Source organism: Chionomys nivalis, chromosome X, assembly GCF_950005125.1.
Source record: "Chionomys nivalis chromosome X, mChiNiv1.1, whole genome shotgun sequence".
Classification (NCBI taxonomy): domain Eukaryota; kingdom Metazoa; phylum Chordata; class Mammalia; order Rodentia; family Cricetidae; genus Chionomys; species Chionomys nivalis.
In genome coordinates, this window is record NC_080112.1 from 54,785,743 (window position 1) to 54,801,000 (window position 15,258).

The 15,258-nt window shown below is 39.4% G+C and overlaps 1 protein-coding gene across 3 annotated transcripts in view; it reads right to left on the bottom strand.

Annotated features, from left to right (window-relative positions):
- Positions 1 to 15,258, bottom strand: part of Gk (glycerol kinase) — an 80,579-nt gene that overhangs the window by 26,033 nt on the left and 39,288 nt on the right. For 2 of the 3 annotated variants that reach the window (XM_057759756.1, XM_057759754.1), the window contains exons 6-13: positions 14,586 to 14,723; positions 11,979 to 12,088; positions 10,489 to 10,555; positions 9,425 to 9,442; positions 7,606 to 7,641; positions 6,929 to 6,996; positions 804 to 846; positions 98 to 178 (exon numbers count right to left, since the gene is read on the bottom strand). In XM_057759756.1, the coding sequence (XP_057615739.1) occupies positions 98 to 178; positions 804 to 846; positions 6,929 to 6,996; positions 7,606 to 7,641; positions 9,425 to 9,442; positions 10,489 to 10,555; positions 11,979 to 12,088; positions 14,586 to 14,723 (561 nt within the window). The remainder of the gene's footprint in view (positions 1 to 97; positions 179 to 803; positions 847 to 6,928; positions 6,997 to 7,605; positions 7,642 to 9,424; positions 9,443 to 10,488; positions 10,556 to 11,978; positions 12,089 to 14,585; positions 14,724 to 15,258) is intronic. The other variant, XM_057759755.1, reaches the window with a different exon arrangement.

Here is a 15,258-nt window from a genome sequence, read left to right on the forward strand (position 1 = left end):
TGGCCTCAACATAATACCTCTCCCTGCAGAATGCATGGTAATTTTCCTTAACTAGGAATGCGTGCCATATCACCTGTACTGATTGAAAAGAACTTACTTCCAATGCATAATACACAGGCTTGTCTCTGCCGAGTTTATAAGCCACAGTGGTCAAAAGGCCATGTTCAGAAAATACACACTGTAGGAAAGAGAAACAAAGATTTTAGTGTGGAAAAAATGTAAAGGATAGTATAAACCTTTTTTTCCTTTGAGACACGGTCTTACTGTGTAGTTCTGGCTAGCCTAGAACTCACTAGACCCAGCTTGCCTTGAACTTACAGAGCTCTACCTGCCTCTGCCTGCCAAGTGCTGGGATTATAAAGGCATATACCACCATGCTCAGTTTCAGTGTAAAAAAATTTAAAGTTATAACAGAATGCTTATTCATAATAGTTTCATCAATAAAATAATAATTACTAAAACTAAGTCTTGGTCAACAGTAATAAGAATACACTCGGACTGCTAAAAATTATTACTTATTTTAAATTAGATTTTCACTAAGAATCTGACATGATACTAAATCTAGAATTTCCATTAACAAAATCAAAAGAATACTAAATATTAAAAAAGCACAGGACTCTTATTAGAATCCCCCCCAATTTCATGATTTTCATCATTTCTATTGAACCAAGTTAAACCATGATAAAGTTCAAGTAAAAGATGAAGACCCAAAAAAGCACACTAATAATGAATTAGATTCAAGCATTATGTATATGAATGTAAAGATGACTTTTTATAAATGTGAACTTAGAAGAAAAACCAACCTTATGTCCTGTGTTACACAGTAAGAAGCACCCTGTTCCATACCTATAGGCGGAGGAAGAATGAACAGCATGACAATTCTATCAAAAGCAAACAGCAAAATATCAGTACTACCGCTCTTCAAAGCGAACATTTAACCTAGTACGATAAAAGTCATTTTATGAAGCCTTTTAACCTTTTAAAAAGGATTGAAAGCCAACAAATATAGCGATATTTTATTTGTGCTTTAATAAAGAAAGCTTGCCTTAAGATCAGAGTACAGTGCGAAGCCATTAGAGGCCAGGAAGTAGTGGCACATTCCTTTAATTCCAGGACTCAAGGCCACCCTGGATTATGCAAGATAGAATAGAAGAGAAACAGAGCTCACACAAAGGTGATCCTAGCACTTGGGATCCCATGCCTTTAATGCCAGCACTAGGGAAGTAGGGACAGGAGTGACGCGGCTAGGTGGAGAGAGGAATATAAGGAGGGAGGAGAAGGGAGTTCAGTGTAGTTTGAGGTCAGTGGAGAAAGTTGCAGTCTGAGGTTTGGTGGGGAGCATTGCAATCTGCAGTCACTCTGAGGGCAGGATCACCCCTTTATCTGAGTCTTGGTAGAGGTAAGAGCTCTCTAGTAGCTTGGCTGCCTTGCTTTTCTGATCTTCAGCTTGAACCCCAGTATCTGTCTCTGGGTTTTAGTCACAAGTCGTGCTACACACATCACACACTAAATATTCTTTTTAAGAGTATTTTTTTTTTACAAATTAGTCTAGAAAGAAATATATTGAGATTTATTAATGGGGAAAATGCAGGTACAGGATTTAGCATTTAGTCAGTCATAGGCCAAGGGTGTGTCTATAAAATATGACTGAAATACAACAAATTCCACATTCAGTTGCAGTTAACTTACTACCAGTCCTCACTGGGAGAAAGAACATGAGTAGCAGCCATTCACTAAAGAGTCAGCCAGCTCAGCTGTGATGTCAGAAAAACCACTATGTTCTGGCAGGGTGGAAGGATCAGCATGGAACAACAGAAGGTACGGCCTGAAAACTAGGACAAAAGTGACCAACAGGGAAAAGCCATTTAAGGCTTTCTGCTCTCATTCTCTCTGCAGGATAATATATCCTAACAGTGGCGGAATAATCAAAGCCAGAACTCAGTATTGCTGATATGGAAGACTGAACTGACTTTGTGATGGTTTATCGCTGTAAGTTTTGGATAAGCTTTGGACTCTGCCACAAATCAGACACTTTGACATAAGACAGTTTTGACTTGGGTATGCAAGATCAGTTGCTAACCCCAACTGATACAAGTAAGGGTCACAGTGAAACGGCTTTCTGGTTTGTTGTTGTTTTTGCTTTGTTTTTTGAGACTGGGGATCTCTGTGTAACCCTGGTTGTCCTGGCCTGGAACTCGCTCTATAGACCAGGCTGGCCTCGAACACAGACAACAGTCTGCCTCTATCTCCTGAGTGCTGGGATTAAAGGTTTACACCACCATCACATGGCTGAGAAACAGTTTTAAAGTAAGCAGAGATAACAAGGCTGCTATAACCACTGTTGACTCTGCTGAAATTTCCAGTTCCTGCCCCACAGGATCCTATGTTATGTGCTACCATGGTTATAAGTGTGTTGGTGTCTAGCCTCCTAGCTGATAGAAGGATGATGGCAGAATCTATTACTATTACTATGATGGCTTCATTTTTCTTGGGCAATAAACACAAACCATGCGCATTTTTCTTGAAAAATATTTTCTTCATATACCATAAGAGTAATAGTTACTTCAAAATATTCTATCTCTTTCTACCCAAGTGGATTTTTTTGGCTTGCTCAGTGAACAGGTGACACGTCCAAGAGGTATAGGACTACTGCATATTTAAGTTTGCACAGACACTTGTCAAACACACTAAGTGTGAGCAATATATTTACCACCCGAAGCACATGGCTTTCTCTACTTCTTTGCTGCCCATCACTAAAATGAAAACTGATTGTGTTTTTTCATGTTGGGATTTTATTAAAAGTAGAAAGAAAGGCACTCAAGAAAAATAAAAGGATAGTCAGGAATATGGAGGAGGGTGTCTCAAAGAAGAGTTACAGTTTACTAAAAAGCATTGCAAACAGATTTTATGGTTTTCTATTAGACTGTGCAGCCCTGGCTATCTTGGAACTCTCTATGTAGACTAGGCTGGCCTTGGAACTCAGAGATCTGCCTGCCTCAACCTCTAGAGTGCTGAGATTAAAGGCATATAACAACCTAATAATTTTATACTTTTAAAAAGCAAATGGTCCCAGCACTTGGGAGGCAGAGGCAGAGGCAGGTGGATATTTGTGAGTGCAAGGCCAGTCTGGTCCACAAGAGCTAATGCCAGGACAGGTTCCCAAACTACAGAGAAACCCTGTCTTGAAAAACCAAAAAAAAAAAAAAAAAAAAAAAGAAGAAGAGAAGAGAAGAAAAGAAAAAAGAAAGAAAAGAAAACAAACAGGGGGTCCGGAGAGATAGCCCAGCAGTGAAGAGCACTTGCTGCTTTTGCAGAGGACCTTGGTTCGATTCCCAGCACTCACATGGTAGTTCACAACAATCTGTAACACCAATTGCCAATTCCAAGTTAGCTGATGCTCTTTTGATTCTATGCGTGCTAAGCACACATGTGGAACATAGACATACATGTAGGCAAAGCATTTACATAAAACAACTTATACTGGGGCTGGAAAGATAGCTTAGCAGTTAAGAGCTATCTTAAAGGCTTCTTCCAGACGTCCTGAGTTCAATTCCCAGCAACCACATGGTGGCTCACAACCATCTGTAATGAGATCTGGTGCTGTCTTCTGGCCTGCGGGTAAACATGTAGACAGAATACTGTATACATAATAAATAAATAAATCTTAAAAAAAACCCTTATAGTTAACTCACTTCCTATTTCCCTGTGTGTGCAATACATAACTTATCAGTGCTACAAACATGTTCCAAACACAACATCTTTTACCGGACCTGTTCCTTACTTTGGCTAACCCTAACCCTCTGTTCCTGGGTCTTCTCCCTTGATTCTCTGCAGTGTCCTGTGTATCCCTGCAGTCTCTCCTTCTGTTCCCATCCTCTGAGTCTGTAGTAGGAGGATATAATGGTTTATAGCACGGGTTCATGACCTCTAGCCGTCCCTTGCTTTGACCCAAGACTGTCATCACATTAACTGAGAATTCCAGCCACACCTAAATACCAGATCATAAATGTTTAGAAGTTATCCATTTGCTATGGAGGAGGAAAAAAAAAAGAACAAAAAAATCAAAACAAAAAAAGGAAAAATCTTGGCCCTAACTAGCTTTATGGCATGTTTGTTATGGTATGAATGAAATATCCCTCACTGACTCATGATTTGAACATTTGGTCCCCAGCTAGTGATGTGATTTTGCAAAGTTTATGGATGCTTTGGGAGGCGAGGCCTAGCTAGAGGATATATGTCACTGGATGTATGCCTTTGAAGGTTATACTAAGTCCTCAACGTCCTCTGCTTCTTCCTTCTGTCTGCCATGATGGGAACTTCTCCAATACATGGTCATGCCACTACACTGTTCTTCTAAATAGCACCCACCCCCACAGCCATGTTTTGTTTCTTATGCTGAGTAGCTCAGGTTGATACGGAGCTCACCATTTAGCCCAGACTATCTCCCAATTACCTGGAATACAACTCAGCCACTGAATTCATCTTGTCTTCTTTTCTACCATTTTCCTACCCTAAGCATCACTACATTCCTATACTAAACCTTCCTATTTGTATCCTCAATAAGCATCTCCTGCGCTCTCCAGGGTTGCTCTTTTGTGAAAGCATCTCCCTAGCAGCATAATGGTTTCATTTGCTAGTCCTGGGGTCAAGTCCAGGGGTCAGTAAACGCTAGGCAAGTTCTCTACCGCTGACCTAGATGCTGGGCCTCACTTTGAAAGCCAACAACATGACTCTAAAGTTTCTTATGTCATGAAAGCTCTAGTTTATATACCAATAAACTGGATATCTGTGTTGTTTCCCCTCAGGGTAAGAAATGTGAGATCAAGATTGTATGATTTGCTGTTTCCCTTCTCCAACCTGCAGTCACTACATTATTATTTACGTGTAATTTATGGACTTGCCTGACAATGGGAAAGAGAGAAAGGCTATTTTACTGTGTCCCTACTATGTACTATCTTTTGTGCTAGGTCATGGACAGATGGAGATAGCATCTGATTTACTAGCATTAGTGTTCCTGGCAAAGGAGGAAAGGGAAAAAAAAAAACAGCCTAGTTTTCTATGACTCCTGATTCGGTTGCTGGAACACTGATTCAAAGAAAATGTTTCCACACTTAAGTTGACTCAAGAGTTCCTTCATAACCTGAAGTCATCACAGCCTACAAGGAATTCTCATATATCCTTTTCTCGACAAACTTTCATTCAAATGAGTTTACTCATTCGCACGAGGGAGGTTGACTCTGCTGAACAGCATTTATTTTAGGGCTGCTAGATATTTCATTATTTGCAGAGAAAGAAGTTAATCACCTCAGTCAAAAATAAAGAAGTCATCATGGTAGTACGTGCCTGCAATCCCATCATTATTATCCCAGAACTAGTAAGATAAGGACAGGGGCATCATAGCAAGTCCAAGGATAGACTGAGCTATAAGAGATTTTGAAAAACAACCCAACCAACCAAAAAAAAAAAATATCTGATGAGAAGGTGTAATGATACATGTCTATAATCTTAACACATGGGAGACCGAGGCAGAAGGATGATACGTTTCATGGCAGACTGAGATGCATAGCAAGTTCCAGACGAATTGGGCTACACAGCAAAACCCTGTCTCCAAAAAAAAAAAAACAACAAAACCAAAACCAAACAAGAACAAGCAAAAACCTTCAAAAACAAAAGAAAAGAAACAACAAATCCAAAACCAATTAACAAAAAAACCCTTGATGACAGACTTGGGAAATTCTCATGAGAATGATTAGAGATCCAGTCTTCTATGTTTCTGGAAATATTTTCTCCACAGAACAGACAGTACAGCATAGTAGTTTAGAGCCACAACTAAGGAATACAATGAATTAAGGGAGGCCCACAGCCCCCACTACAAACTATTGTGCCTCTGAATTACTAGATTCAGGATATTACAAAAATTAGTTATCCTCTCTAAATCTTAGTTACCTGGCATAAAATAGGAATAAAAGGATTCTATATAATAAGATTTATGTTAATTGAGTAACATCTCAGGTATATGAACCATTATATATAACATAAGAACCATTGTCTGAAAATGTGTTATAACTGTCACTATTACTTCAGCTCTTGGGACATATTGTTTCTGCCATTCAATATATGTCATGGGATAGGGACTTTTTTAATAAAACAAATTAAGAGAAAATAATATGAGGAAAATATTATTGAGTCTTCATTTCTTTCATTCTTTCTGTTCCTCGTCAGTGGAAACACTTCAGATGAGGGAGAAAGCAAGACAATGGCATTAAATAGCCTAAAAAATATTCTTTGAGATTGGTTATGGGTAGAGAAAACTGAGCAGGATAATACACTGAAAATTATAATTTGTATTAGGGCCTTCTCATTTCTTCACAATGCTACCGATCTAGCTTTAAAAAGGAATAGATACGGCCTCAGGGTAAACAACAAAACAAAATCCTAAAATGTGGGGAGCTGAGACAGAGAGATTTCCATGAATTTCTGAGCAGTCTTAAGCTACCTAGCGTGAGGTTCAGGAGGTGAGAGTCAGGCCCATCTCAAAACTACTAAAACCAAATGAAAAATGAAAGACAAAATCAGAACTGGGGGTGTAGTTAACTTGGCAGAATGCTAGCCTAACGTGCATGAGGTCCTGGGTTTAATCCCCAAACTGCATAAAACTGGGTGTCATGATAGATGCCTGTAAATCTAGTACTTGAGAATTTAAGACAGGAGGATCAGGAGTTTTAGGCCAGCATGGGCTAAGAAAACTCAAGGTAGAGAGAGAAAGGGAAAAACAAATTATAAAAATACTGTGTATGTCCATACGAAGACAGGAAGTATTGCAGTTTGGCTGAATTTGAAAAACATGTCCTCACTTCCTCCTTTAAAGCACCAAGGGAGAGGAGGAAAGAAAACAATGATGCTTTTTCAGCCGCTTTTCTAGACTCACGTGTTTTTGGCCTGTCCATCCTGGAAGCACATTTGTCCCACCAGAGCAGCAGACTGGTCCCCCAAACACTGAAATGATAAATGACAATGAAAAATACTGAGCCATAGATTTATTTTTGTGGATTTTAATCCACCAAGTAGTGAAATATCTATGGCTTACATTTCCTCCCATTGGCATTCCCCCCATTTATTAATCAAGATAAAAGGCACAAGAAGGGAGAATTAAAATCCATTTTCCTCCCCTCTTCATCCCTCCCTCCGTCGTCCCCCCCCCCTTCCTTCCTTCCTTGAAACATAATCTCATGTAATGCACACTGGCCTCTAATTCACTATATGCCTGAGGCTATACTTAAAGTTAACTCACCATGTTCCTGAGGCTAGACTTAAAGTCAACTCACTATGTGCCTGAGGCTAGACTTAAATTTAGCCCCCCAAAATGTTGGGTGTGCACTGCATCTCCACACCAGACTTCAAATTTCCTCAGAAGATTTTCAGTGACCTACCCTGTGTGGCAGAAGGACAAGAAGTGACCGGTGTTGCTCCTCTTACTTGCCCTCCCCAGTTCAAGGAAAGACAGAAGGATTAAGACAGAGAAGAGAAGCCACAACAACACAGGATAGAGGTGGAGGTGGGATGGGAGGCATGCCAGGATTATATTTGGTACTGACTGATACTTACCCCAGATATTGGCACACCTTCCAAGGCCCCAGCTTTCTGATAAAAATTTTAAAAAGGGTTAGGAACAGTCACAAAAGTTTGGCTCTACTAACATAACCGCTATAGGAACAAACAAGAAGAGCAACATGCCGAAGGATGTGAGCAGACAAGACAAGAGCAAGTGTTTAACTACATGAGCAGGACAGAGACAGAGTCTAGAAGTAGTCATAGAAATGACCAGAAGAGATGCGGCCTTGGAAATGGAACATGAACACTGGACTAGCAGTCAGAAGACATGGGCTCTACTCCTGGTTAGTCAGTGTTAGGCATCAAGCAGGCTGCTGAATTGCTCTACACAACTTATTTATTTATTTACAAAATGCCACCTGGGCGATGTGATCGCAGATCAAAATTAGTGCTTTGCTATCATTTCTGCAATTATGAAACAACCAACATATTTGTAAATAACTATCAAACTAGCATGGAACATAGTTTCTGGAAGCCTGTGTTGTATCAACTCTTCTTTCTACTCAAACTGCTTTGAAGAACCAAGATATGTATTCAAAAAAAGTTCAATTTAGAAAAGTAACAGTTAATTTATGAATGATGTTTCTTATTTCTATTGGTATGGCCTGCAAAAAGCAAAGTGAGATTTCAGTGGCTGCCAAAACTTTATAAAATAGTTTTTGAAGAAACATCACAAGGCTGAGGAGATACTCGAAGCTACAGCTATTCCCTAGCCTAGGCTGGGCCCTAGGTCTGGTTCCCACAGCCACCGCAGGGAACGTCATGACAGAGCAATTTCAACTGATATTAAGAAAGTAGAGAAATTAAGGAATGTAATCCCGAAAAAGAGGAGCATAGCAGAAAGAACACTAAATGAAAACCTTCAGACTGTCTGCCTACCATTTGTTAGCAAATGGCCCTGGGACCTGTAGTGCCCCGCCTGATAATATGAAGAAGGTAACACTAGTACCCTCCTCATATATAGAGATATATGGAAGCCCTTATCAAAACAGAAAACACCCTCTAAATTCTTTCTTTCTTTCTTTCTTTCTTTCTTTCTTTCTTTCTTTCTTTCTTTCTTTCTTTCATGCTTTGCGGTTAATTAAACACTGGCTAGTTTTCAAGGGAGGACTTCTAGTGCTAGGGCTCAAACCCGGCACCTACTGAAAAATAAGTAAGTCCTTTACTGCTGAGCTACATTCCCTACCTAAGACCTGATGCTTTATTTATTGTATATATTCTTTGAAAATGAGCCTGGATACTAAGGATTAGACTACATTCGAACTTGATAATTTATTGTAAGAAGTCTGTTTATCCCTTTAAAATGATCACACTTTAAAGCGATCTAAGGAGTGTTCAGGCATGTAAAGCGCTCTGTTTTCTTTATGGGGAGAGGCTTCTGGAGGATTCCAGGAGGGTCCTCTGAGGAAGCAAGCAGAAAAAATGACAGTGCATTTCCAACTAACTGGTCTGAAACATTGGGCAAGACATCAGAGAAGATGGATATTTAGGATATTAAAAAAAAAAACACTTCTAATTTCCCTACTATGCTCAAGACCAAAGTACGTCACAATTATACTTTGCAGTAAGTAGCATCCAAATCTCCAGAAAACTCCCCCAGAATTTTAGAAACATTTATTTTAATCTGAGGGAAAACAAATATGCTTCCTTGAAAAATATAAAACATGACTATAGCTTATAATATTTTAAAGGTTATGCAAATTCTAGATACATTTGTTTAGTGAATGGACTTGAGCTTGTCTGAGAATCAATGGAAATGCACTGTATCTTTTCAAAATGAACGGGTGGCATAACCGGTGGGTAGCCTACTCACCAGACTATGAGAGATTTTCTATAGTCAGCAAGGGGGAGAGAGGGGGACAGAAGCATAATATTTTAAGTGCAAGAGAAAACTAGGCCAATTAAATAAATGTTTTATTTCTACCATCCTCCGAAGTTCTTTCAAAAATAGCCTCTTCTGCTCTGCCCCAAGCGAATGTGCGATCAATATGGAACTCTGAAAGCTGAGCAGTGGCAACGCCTGCCTTAAGCAACTCCCTAAAAAGCCCTACTCTTATGCAGAGCACTTAAAATTCTTACTCAAGCATTATCTAGAGCACCTGGCATCCAATTCTATTTTATTAACTGTCTGAACAGAGTTCCTACTATTTTTCATGAAACGGCTAGTTCTGAAGCTTCCTTAAACTTATTCTTAAGTTTTATCATGAACTTCAATTTTGTGTGCTTAAATACCAGTTCAAACCCTCCTAAAGGTTTCATTCCTGACATTTGGCTACAGATTTTCAGTGACGCTAAGCACACTTACTTTTCTCCCTCTGGGAGAAATGAAATGCCCCTTTTATGGAAATTGCCTTAATTAGCAAAGCGATTTAGAAACAGACTCTTTCAGTTTCTTTGTTAGATTGTTGCAAACTGACAAAGAATGAACTATATAACAATGGTCCAGCCACTGGAAGGGATTAACTAGGGAAAAGAACGCCATTATGATGGGGATAGCACCTGCTCTAAATCAAAGGCGCAGCTACTAGAGTTACATGAAAGGATAAACTGGCCTAAACATTCCCAGACCACTCCTGAGAGTTAGATTACTGACTGACAATACTTAGAAATATTAATAATCAAAAGACAAAATCAGTATTACTGAAAGAAAAGCCGACTCAAGCTTATAAATACAAAAACAACTGGTAGTAAGAACTTGAAGTTTTTAGTTATAAAGCCATTTAAAAACATTAAATTCTTATTTTACATACTACGAACATTAACAACGAAAGTCCCAAATCCCAAAGCATAAAACATAATAGTGTTGACTGTTGGATTCTAAATGGCAAAGGTCTTTCTTTTTTAATAAAATCCCCTGCCCCTGCTATTAATTTTTACCATTAGGCCATAGATCTCAGAAGAACTCCGGACATTGGGAAGAATTTCCATTGGAATTCCAAAAAATCTGAAAAATAATAGCTTTGGGTATATAACAATGTTTGGAATAAACACGTAGAGAAAACATAATTAGAAAATATGTGCATGTGAGCATACACTTCAATAGTGGTAAACATATTAGTCAAGAGAACATAGCTGTGTGTTTGGGTATTTAACAGTCTAACCTTGAAAACCAAATCGTAACAAATTTTAAAGCATACTCAGAAACCAAAGAACTTTTCTAAAAGATGCTAATCCATAAAGGATACCTAATACGACCTGTTGATTCTATGCGCCAGAGCTATGTTTGGTGCGATGACTCAGCAGGTCAAGGCACTTACTACCAAACCTAAGGACCAGAGCTTGATTCATGGAATGCAAAGGGCAGGAGAAAACTGACTCATACAGGTACCCTCTGGCCTACATACACACTCCACAGCCCTTGTGTCCTTGAAAGGGAGTGTGTTCACAGACACTAAAGTAAAACACAGGGAAGGAAGCCCGCCCGTGCCCCTCCCCGCACCTGCGGCAAGTAGGGGAGCTGCCACTGACCCATACTAACTGCAGCACCTGGGAAAGTGGGACTCGCATCTCAACTGGGTGGCACAGGAAAGCTGACCTTGTAGACAGGAGAGCAGGTGAACCATCCACTTAGGGAGCTGGGAAGATCTGGCCCAGCCCCTGGGCAAGGGAGAGATCCCAGCTGCACTCCCCCCGCGCCCCCCCCACACTGCCTAGAGCTGCCTGTGGTAGTTGGGAGTGTTGGCCCTGAGGTCATAAGACCTAGTGAGAGCAGTCCCTGCCCCTTATTAGCAGCAGCACTGGGGAGAGTGGCCCTTGCCCCTCCCTGGGCAAACCTAAGGTGGGGGGGGGGGGATAGGGAGTGGCAATGTTGGAGAGCTCACCTTGGTGGTAAGGACCTGGAGAGCTGGTAAGGCTGATCAACCCTGCAGCTACCCAGGTCCAGAACCAGGGCTATGAGGTGGCCCATCCAACATCCACACTATAGCTTCCATGATGAGATTTTTCTCTTTTATATTCTTTCTCAAATTTTATTTTATTTTATTTGGGGGGGCTTTGCAAGGGCAGAGGGTGGATATGAAGGGATGAAAGAGATGAATGAGATTGAGATGCATGATGCGAAAGACACAAAGAATAAATAAAACATTAAAAAAAAAACCCACACAATAGAAGCTGCCTGTGGTGGTGGTTCATACTTATAATCCCAGAACCAGTGAAGCTGATGCAGAGGAATCACTATGAATTCATTGGCCTAGACCAAAAAAATGCCTCCCAAAACAACAAAACAAAAACCCACATACAAACACAGACTAGCGTACTGTAGTTGAAATATAACAATAACTGTTACTATAGGAAGATTTAGAAACTCAGTAAATAGTGTGTACGAAAGTGTATAGGGAGACCTGCATTGAGGCCAAAACATAACTTACTCGCAGAGCTCTTTATCCCATTCCAAAGAATGAATGTTAAAAAGCATCGTCCTGCTTGCATTTGTTACATCTGTACAGTGGACACCCCCATTGATTCCTCCTGTCAAACTCTAGACAGAACGAAAGGGACACGTTAACTCTGAACGAATCTGCAGTTGTATTTATATATTATCAAGGGCAATTATTACCAGCAGAGCACATACAAAAATGGAAGAACCAAACATTTCAATTATTGAGGTTTCTGCAGCATTCGATAGAAATACAATCTGAGCTACACATGTAATTTTGAAATGTCTGGTAGCTGGACCGGCTAGATGGCTTATCAGGAAAAGGCACATGCTGCCGAGCTTGATGGACCTGAGTTGATTCCTGGAACCCACACAGTAGAAGGAGAAAACTGACTCCCACAAGTTGTCCTCTGACCGCAACACACGTCATGGCAGGCACTCACCCCCCCCCCCACATACACACAAATGTAATTTTAAAACATTGAAAACACACAAAGAAATAGAACTATAAATTGTACCTGTAAGTCCTATATTCATATTATTTAGTCAATATATTTAAAATAACATTTGAACATATAATCAATAAAATATTATTAATACATTTTACTTTCTCTTTTGTCTTAAATCTGTAGAATCCAGAGTGTATTTTATATTCACAATATACTCTAGTTAGAATTGACAACCTCATGTGGCTACTTTCATGTAATTCTAGTTAATTTCCGATTTATAAAAAAAACAGTTTTGTTTTTAATCTTCTATCTTTGGAAAATTCAGAGTCTTATAAAATTTGATGAGGTGGAATATTATCTCCAAAGGTTTACAGAAAACCTTTTACATGCATGTTTTCTCTTTCAATTACACATCTTTTTGTGCACATCCTAAAAGCAGAGTTTTTAGTCCTCTCTAACACCTTCAGAAGCAATGCTGGAATCCTTCACATGGAAACAGTAAGAGGTAAGAAAAGAACAAAGGGAGACAAACAGCATCCCACTGGGCACAGTTCCAAAATGTGCCCTCCTGTCTGCTGCAGCTCCTAGTTCCCATATCCTCCGTCATTCAGCTTCGAGGCAATTGCTAGAGCTACTCATTCAACTGTAAGAAAACAGCTGGCCTCTACAGAACATAAAGTATGCCTTCCCTGGCCAGGTACAGGACAGGGTAGAGAAGGCAACCCTTCCAGAAAGTATTGTGAAAGACCTGCTATATGGAATCCATAAATGAGAATAAGACAATACTGGCTTGAAGCTCCTCCAGATGGTGAAAAAGTTCCTCATATAGTTATTAAAGTATTTGTGGAGTAATGTGTTTGGAATTATGTGAGTATAGCTGAAGCAAGATCAGCACAAAAGTGTATGATCTTACAGTTGGCTTACTGTTAGAGATGTTAACTACAGTATTGACTGCTTTGGGACACATTAACAAAAATGGCTATAATAAATGTAACAGGGATAAAAAGGGAGAGAGAATAAGAACCACAAAAGGACATATACTTTAAAGATATATATTGTGGGGCTAGAAAGACGGCTCAGCAAAGACCATTTGCTGCTCTTCCAGGGGAGCCAGGTTCAAGCATTAGCACCCAGACTTGAGTTCACAACTGTATCAACTCTAGTCCCAAGGAATCTGACACTCTCTTCTGGTCTCAGAAGACACTGCATACACATGGTGTACCTAGATAAATACAGGCAAAATACCCATAAATACAAAATAATGAAATAATTTTTAAAAAATCAAAAGATCTACTTTGCAAGCCAGGTGTTATAGCATAAACATTTAATTTCAGCATTTGGGAAGCAGAGGCAGGTGGATGTCTATGGTCTACATAGCAAGTTCTAGCTAGGTCACCCAAGGCTATATAGTGAAAACCTGTTAGAGAGAAAGAGAGATAGACAGACAGACATAGAGACAGAGATAGATTGGAAGTCACTGGATATAGTGACACACGTCTGCATCTCAGGATTCAGGAGACAGATGTCAGAGGATTGGACAAATTCAAGTCTAATAGGGTCTATGCAGTAAACTTCAGGCTGGTCAGGTCTATATCCTGAGATGCTATCTCAAAAGGCCAAAACAGAAAAATAATGTGTCATATAAATATCTAAACTGTTCATTTCTACTGACCCGTGTTCATCTCTGGACAAAACATTTTAACATAAACTTCTGCTATGATTTTCTTTCATATCCTGGCATGATTTCACAAGAGAAATCTATAAAACATTGACCATGAAGGAGAAAAGTAGCTGAGGCATTTTTACTGTGTAAAATAGTTATTTCTTCTAAGAAATGGCTGGTGTGATAGAATGAAACGATGGGCATGAGAGAAAAGCTACCTAAATTACTTTCTCAAATGATAAGAGCTATGAAATATGGTTTTGGAAATAATCTTCTCCTGTCACTCAAATAAAACAAGAAAAGAAAGAAGGGAAGTTGACAAAATTGCTTCTCAAAGGGATATAGAGATTCTGCTGCTTCAAGTAGTTTTTCCTCAATAATGATGCTAAATTAGATTCCAAATGTTGGTAAAAAAAATAGTAGGTAGGACAGTTCAAAAAAAAATCCCCCAAAACATTCTCTGTGCATGCATTACATTGAAACATACCCAAATGAGCCATGAATCAATGGTCCCAAAAAGAGCTCTATTTTCTTCAACAGCCTTTTGAACCTTTCTCACGTTGTCAAGGAGCCAGCGAAGTTTCACTGCACTGAAGTAAGTGCTAAGCGGAAGGCCTGTCTTGGACTAAAACAGTTATGAAGTTCGGTCAGGAAATTGTACTCACCACAGTTTAAAACAAAACCTCTAAAGAAAAGAACTCAGCAAAATACAAACTGACTTGGTGGCTCTAAAAGCAATCCCACAGGCTTTCAAACGAAAGTACTTTTCCTTTCCCATGGTGCAGAAAAGCATGTTCATGACCAAAGAGCACAGTGGCTATGTTTGCAGTTCAAAGAGCATCCACGTAAGCAAAGTAAGAGACAACTACATGACATATCATCTTCCTATTAGATAGTGACAATGCAAGGTCATTCCACAGTAAACTGCCTACCTGCAGATCCTAAACCAAAATTCTGCACTATTGTTCTTTACATGGTAGACTGTGAATTTAGCAGTAATAAATTAATAACAATAGCAAGAAAATTATTTTGAAACACAGAAATGAATAACATACTATATCTATCTATACTTATATGCGCAGATAGACAGACATATTCAAATATCAGAGTAATACAAACTTAGTGGAAAATAAATGAAGCAAAGCTCAATGACATGCCAG